The 7,426-nt window shown below is 37.9% G+C and overlaps 1 protein-coding gene across 1 annotated transcript in view; it reads left to right on the plus strand.

Annotated features, from left to right (window-relative positions):
* The window catches only part of DAPK1 (death associated protein kinase 1), a 129,110-nt gene that overhangs the window by 80,644 nt on the left and 41,040 nt on the right, over positions 1–7,426 (plus strand). The window contains exons 10-13 of the mRNA XM_019555172.1: positions 374–466; positions 4,408–4,527; positions 6,285–6,383; positions 6,994–7,092. Of these exons, the coding sequence (XP_019410717.1) occupies positions 374–466; positions 4,408–4,527; positions 6,285–6,383; positions 6,994–7,092 (411 nt within the window). The remainder of the gene's footprint in view (positions 1–373; positions 467–4,407; positions 4,528–6,284; positions 6,384–6,993; positions 7,093–7,426) is intronic.

Consider the following 7,426-nt stretch of genomic DNA (forward strand, 5'->3'; position numbering starts at 1 on the left):
TGATAATTATTTAAAAATAAATAAAGAAAATATCAAACAAGACAAATTGAGGGAAATGCAGCATTTTGAACATTTCTCCAAACAGATTTAAGCATGTGCCTAATTTCTGGACACAGAGTATGGGGATATGTAGGTACAGTCAAGGAAGATAACTTTGCCTTTTCACCACATATACTGAATTTACACTGAAACTAGAGAAAAAGGTAACATTCAAGGAAGAAACAGAATAATAATGAAAACAATTAAAAATTTATTTTTTTGTTAGTAACCCAGGTGTTCTTTTTAAAACATGCAGTAATTCCTGTCACAGGTATTTTTGTTTGATTTTCTTTTTCCCCTCACATATAGCCTTTCTCTTCTTATTTTTAAAAAGCAATCCGTACGGTTAATATCCCTGTGCCAAAGATTATCAAGATCCTTCTTGTCCAGAAGTAATATGAGTGTTGCTAGGAGCGATGATACTCTGGTAAGCTTATTTTATTGTTAGTATGTGTTAAATGCTCTAGATTTAAGATCTTCTGAAGTGAAGCACACATGAACACTGAAATATTGTAAAATGTATATAGCAGGTACTTTTAATATGTGACAAGAAAAAGATTTGTAGATTAAGGCCAAAAGGGTCCATTAATCGTTTAGCCTGAGCTCCTGTATAATACAGGCAATAGAATTTTATTCACCAATTCCTACATTGAGCCCAGATACCAGTGGTTGATATTAAATTATTGTACCTTCCTAGTTTCATTTAAATTGTTAGCACTATTGTATTTGAAATAAACTTTGAACAAGTTGAATAAATCTTAACTGCTTATGGTGTTCATTTTTTAAAAACTTAAATTTAAAGGAGTCCTTAGAAATAAAAGAAAATGTTAAGGTGCTTTTCTAGATGGTAAATGTCACAGAAAAACAAGGAAGGGAATGGTAATGACTAGAGTTAGTTAACTAGGGAAGCTCTGGCTTTGAGGCAGCATTCAGATAAACAGGGAAAAATGAGCTGAGAATTTAGATGTGTAGCTCACTAAGGGGCTTAGAGCTGACAAGGTTTTATGACACTTTCACTAAAAAAATGCAGGTTTGGATTGACTGAAATACTTTACTTGATTTTTCAATAAATGGGTTTGTTCTTCCCTGCCCCTGCAATAATCCGGAAGTCTGAGTTTCTTTTGGCAGTATTTGGAATAAAGCAGAATTTTGAAATTTAAAAAACCCTAAAATATTTCAAACTGTACTTAAACATTGGGAGGGGGCATGCATTTCATTTCACCCAAAAACTTTTTGATTTATTTTTATTCTATTGTTAGTTTTGGGTTTTTTTAAACTGCCAACAAACTGCCAAATCCATTATTCACTCAGCTGTCTTTGGGCTTACCCAGTAAAGACTCGCAGGTCTCCATGGCACACTGAACTTACTAAAAAGCACATGGCAGAGGAGATCCTTGGGTCTCTGTGGCGAGGAGGAAACCTCAAAAATCTGTATAGAAACTGTCTCATGCTAAAATAGTTGTAGAATAGCCCTTACATTATGTTGCATCTAGTTGGAAAACATATGAGGCGCTTTGCCTGATGTTTGCGGGTTAGGCCAGCTGCCAGTTGGAATCTTATTTATGCATGTGTTGTTGGAGTAGTGGTCGTACTATGCTACTGTCAAGAAGCCCCCATGGCAGTTAGCTCCATTATCAGCCAGTGGTTCTCAACCTCGTTAGTCTTGAAGCACCCCTCAGAAAATATTAGCTTGTTGTTTTCAATTGTGTTTTTTTTACTACAGAAAAATAATAGAATAGTCTTTCTGTTGCAAAATGCAGAAAGGCCCCAACAGGTCAGAATGTTTTTAACGCTGAGGGTTCCTACTTTAAATCTTGTTTATCTTGCAAATCACATTTGCACTTTTAACAGTGCTAACATTGTGCCCTGTGGCACTCTTGAAATATCTCAAGGTATCCCAAGGTGCTGTGGCACCCTGGTTGCCAACCACTGTGCCAGGCACTGCAAAGTGAAGGATAATTCATTGAAGTTGCACTAGAAGTGAGTAATTTCTTGTGCCATCTTAGTCTTGGCTACTGTCAAAGAGAGGATGCTAGACTACAAAGGCCATCATGGTAGTTGCACATCTTGTTATTTTGGGTCAGGTTCAGTCTCCCAGTGGTTTACAAAAGGAAACTGTCGCCAACCCTGCCACTTCCTAAAATGTCAGAGGCACTTTGCATTGCATTCAAAAGTCATTCTCCAAGATCCTCTTGTGGCATGTACAACTCCATTAAAATCAGTGAAGTTCTGTAAGTTCTAAGTCCAGGAGAGATCTTTAAATCGCCTAATCCATGGGGTTGGCAAACTCTGACCTGCGAACTAGATCCAGCCCACAGAGATTAAATCCAGCCTGCTAAGGTCTGGTCTGATCCACAGCAGAGTCCCCTGAAGCTAGTGGGAGGGTCACATCTCAGTAGCCCCAGTTGCCTTGTAAGATTTACGCTTCCACTTCCTCAGAGTGGAGGGAAAATGCTGCTGCTGCAGTGGGTAAGAAGAGATACCTACGAGGCCAGTAGCCAGAGGGTTAATGCAACCCCCTTATTGCAGCTGTGCTCTTTCTCCCCACCAGATTTACTGTTGCCAATCACTGCTGGCAACAGAAATGAATGGTTTTCCAGTGAGGGGTGCTGAGCAGTAGCAGCTGCAGGAGAGGAGTGTTAAGGTCCCTGCACCCAGCAGCTTCTGCATTAGAAATCTGTAGAGACTACCATAGCATTTACTGTATAAAGAGACTTGCCCCAGACTCCTTTCCAAGAATCTTCTGTCTTCTCTCATGTCCTGTGCTGTGCATGGTTAACTCCTGTACCCCACATTTAAAAGTAGTTGCGTTTTGGTTGGGCACAGGAGGGCTGAGGATTTTCAGGGTGATAGATGCTATTCCAAGACAGTAAAAATTAACACTTATGACACCCTAATGCAGTGTATTTAAAAAATCCTGATTCATCACCATAGCAACTGCTTTTGTCCTCCTGCCCCCTCTCTCACTCAACCCAGATCACTGCCTTTAACCTTTATCAGTCAGAACAGCAGAATAAGTCAGAAAATGCTAACTTCTATTTGTACACACATTTTTAGTTGGCAGCATTGAGATAAACAAGCTGCAGACACGACAGCACTCTTAATGAAGGTACAGAAAAATCTCTGTGTATAGTCTTTGAATGTGGCAAGGACACTTCTAAAGACATAAGCACCAATCATGTACCCTGTAAGAAAAGTTGAGCACTCTTAACTCTCACTGACCTTGCAGGATTGGATCTAGAAGGTACATTAGATGCTGCCAAACAAACCCCCTTTCAGCTTAAGTAGAAGTATTGTCTTCTGAGTTTAGCCATTTGGAACTACATAACTTTGTAACTGCAGAAGCTTTCTCATTTTCACTTGCTCTTCACGTGTTAGGAAATACCCTGTCATCAGCAAAAGCCTGCATTGTTTAATACAACTTGAACTGAGTAAACTTCTTTTTGTGAGGTACTAATGGGATCCAGCATTAAAAATTCTGCAGCGCTTCCTTTTAAATCCATTTCATCCTTCCTGTGCCCCTCCTGTACAATCCATGTTCTTGTTCCACTTTTCCTTTTTTCTTATTTTTCTACTTCCACGTTCTTTGTTTTCTCAACCCTTTGTTGTATCACAGCACTTTTTAACACTGAATCGGTGTTTTCGGCTCTGTTGCACCAGTACTGTAGCTAAGAAAAGAATTGTAGCCTTGGGCAGGTTTTGGGCAGGTAATGCACTCAGGTTGCCCAATTTTTGTGGTTTTCCAATGGTGATCTGTTGATGAGGAACACAGAGCATCCCTCAGAAGCACAGTATTTTTTACCTTCAGTCTTTAACTGATGATTAGTTCCTCTCTTTCAAGTTCCTGTCACAAACCATTTTATTTCATGCAACTCCCAGCTAGTAGTTTGAAAACTGAGTAAGGAAACATATGGTAGAATGGGAAGACCTCTGGGATCTCCATCCTTTTTCATGTCCTTGTGACATGGTATTTAGCAAAATTCACAGATTTGCTGGAATCTGGCAGTCCATACTATGGGCGCTTCTGCTTCAGTCTCAGACTTGCAACCTCTGGGCTGTCAACCATGAGACTTAGCACCCACAACACCCCAGCCCCCTGTCATGCAGTGGATGTGTTCAGAGACGGAAAAAATACATACTTTAAAAAAACAAAGGGGTGGGGGAGGATCATTTTCCATTCGGTGCACCTGCATTTTTAGCAGTTGTCCCAAGTTCCAGGCTTTTAGCTCAATGGGTTTATAAAGTTTAGAAATTTTACTCTTTTCCCTTCCTCTCCACTTTTTATTCTGACAGGTACTTGGAAGGTGGAGTGATTTCTTTTCTTTATATATTTTATGCTTTTTTTTTTCTTTCCATGCTAATTATCAGGATGAGGAGGATTCATTTGTAATGAAAGCCATTATACATGCCATCAATGATGATAATGTTCCTGGGCTGCAGCATCTTCTGGGATCTCTGGCCAATTATGATGTCAATCAGCCCAACAAGGTAAGGAGTAGGTCTATGCTGAAGGATAGGGAGATTCAGCTTTCTGCTTCTTATGTAGAAGGAGGTGGCCATAACATAAAATGTTAACATTTGAAAAGTGCTCAAATGTCTTGCAAGCTACTTTGAATCTTTTTAAAGAATACTATGTTCATTGTTGGGTTTTTTTATTTTGATTTTTTTTCTCAAACTGCTTATGGAGCCTAAAGTATTTTTGGCCTTGGAAGTGCAATTGAGTATTATTGTTTCAAAGGCTCAGAACATAAATGAAAAAATCCGTACCATTTACAAGTAATATTTTTGTGAGTGCATTAAATTATGATGGAAACTTTGGAGGCAAAATTGGTTCAGGAAGAGGAGCACTAATTTAGTTGGCTTTTTCAAAACTGAAAATTTATTCAGCAGTGTCTGCAATTAACACTCGTGCCTCATTGGCAAAGCATAGGCTCAGGTAGTGCATAGGCTCATTTTTACCTTATACACTTAGATCTTGGCCAGAACACGTTCTACAGGTAGAGAAAGGGGACAGTTAACATTCCTTTGGAGGGTATGGTAGGCCATCTCTCATTATGATTTGTATATGTTGAAGTGAAGAAAAAGTGTTTGGAAGAAAAGGGGTTTTTTTTAGTTAGGATCACACTGGGTTAAAAAACAGGAGTCAAATGGCCAAGGTGAAATCTAAATGCTAAAGCATAGCAAACTGGTAAGGGACAAGATTAAACGTGATGTAATTTAAATTAGAAGAAAAATATACAATGCAGAAAATGTTAACAAGCATCTAATGAAATAACAATCCAATATGTTTACAGTTGCTATCCTGGCTATGTGTTGTTGTTCTAGGAATCAGCACTTATTTTTGCCATGAGTTATTAGAGCAGGTGAAGATACCTGAATATAGAATATTCCCTTTGAATCATCCTCTGAGCATCACTTTTCCTTTGAACAGCCTTTTACAAATTGGGCCCGTAGGGATAATTGACTTGCAGAATTTTGCTTTGTAAGGCTATTAAAAAAGTGAATATCTCATAGCTACAGAATAGAGCAAAAAGCATGGCTCACATAATATTAAATGAACAGCAAAATGTGTTCAGAGATAGTTGTTTAGTTGTTTTTTTTAAATAGAGGAGGCAAAATGGTCTAGACAGCACGAGGAAGACATGGCAGACTTTTCTGGGGTGACCTTGGACACCCAGTTTCCTACTCCAGGCCTCCATTTTCCCCTCAGTAAAATGGAGTGATATTTATCATCTTTGTAAATCATTTCAAGATCAACTTGCAAACTGGGTATTTATTGTTTCTTCACCAAAGTATCTTGAATATTTCTAGCTATCAGAGTGTGGTGTTTGTGAATGATTGAGTTATGCAAATCTTCAAACAGGATAGCTACGGAGACAGCAGCAGTTTAAGTTGCTTAGGTCAGTACCTAAAAAACACCCCTGGCAGGACCCAAATGCATTTGAAAAATAAGGCTACACTTATTTTTACATCCATAAATATGGATCTAGAACCTAATTTTAGAATTCCTGATTGGAAAAGTGTGGTCCATTTCTGCAAGCTATTGCCTGATTTATCTAAATGGAACACTCGGTACAAGGGAGGATTGATGTGCAACAAGGTTCTTTGGACTGAAATAGTGTTCATTTTGCTGTGTGTGTCAAGTACTCGTTTGAAACTCATAAGTCAAAACTGCTCTGTCAGTTTCTCACTATTAAATCTATAAAAAATAAGAGATATTTTTGTCTTCAATATTTTATTTCCAGCATGGGACACCTCCATTGCTAATTGCTGCTGGCTGTGGAAACATTCAGATGCTTCAGTTACTCATAAAGCGTGGATCCCGTATTGATGTCCAGGATAAGGTTGGGATTTTTTGTTGTGTCTAATTATTTTAGTATTCTATAGTCTCATTACATTTTAACAGGATGCACAGGTCAGTCATTGTGAAAGTTCACAGTTCTGAGCAGATAAAGGGAAAAATACATTTTTCTACCTCTTATTTAATGACTTTCCCTTGGTAGTAATGGTAATTCTCTTATGCTGAGGCTTTAACTTGCCATATTACTATACTCTATTATTATATTATTTCAAAGCTCTTAATCTTTAAGAGGCTGTTTCTTCTTTTAGATGTTGCCTTTTCTAGGTTAGGATTTCAAAACTATCCAAAGAACACAGTGCCTAACTTCATTGAATAGATTGCTACAGAAAGATAAATTACATTTTGTTTGAGCTGTCACCAGTTGAAACCCAAAGGCTCAACTGGGGATTTGTTAAAGCACTGTGATGACTTTCACTCAAATAACTTGTATTGCCGGAACTGTTACCTACTTAAATTACTAACACTTGATTTTTGCCTTTCCTATTGACTAAGTCATTATTGCTTTTCTTTGTGTACATATTCATATATGTAGTAAAAATCCTCAAGTATGGCAGTATGCTTATTTTACTTTTATAATAAAATATTTTGGACAGGCTGGATCTAATGCTATATATTGGGCTTCTCGACATGGTCATGTAGAAACTCTGAAATTTCTCCATGAGAAAAAATGTCCTTTGGATGTTAAAGATAAGGTAAGAACAAAGTTCTTCTCATTTGCAACTGTAGGGAAACAGATATTACCATGGTAGTAGATTTCACCTGTGTCATGAATGAAATGTTATCTATTTATCAGTTAACACATAAGCTTCTCATAAATAGCCTAGTACTGCTTTCCTTTTAAGTAAGAAAATAAATAAAACATGCCTATGAGTGAAAAGTGTATGTACTTTCCATCCACCTTAATTAAAGTGTTTTAGTTTGTCATAAGGAACAGATTTAGCCCATTAGCCTGACTTCTATCCTGGGGAAGATCTGAGAAAAGTTTATTAAGGAGGCCATCCTTGAGGGACTGGCCCAGGCTAACAT

Source organism: Crocodylus porosus, unplaced genomic scaffold (assembly GCF_001723895.1).
Source record: "Crocodylus porosus isolate Cpor-Errol unplaced genomic scaffold, CroPor_comp1, whole genome shotgun sequence".
In the NCBI taxonomy this organism is placed as follows: Eukaryota; Metazoa; Chordata; order Crocodylia; family Crocodylidae; genus Crocodylus; species Crocodylus porosus.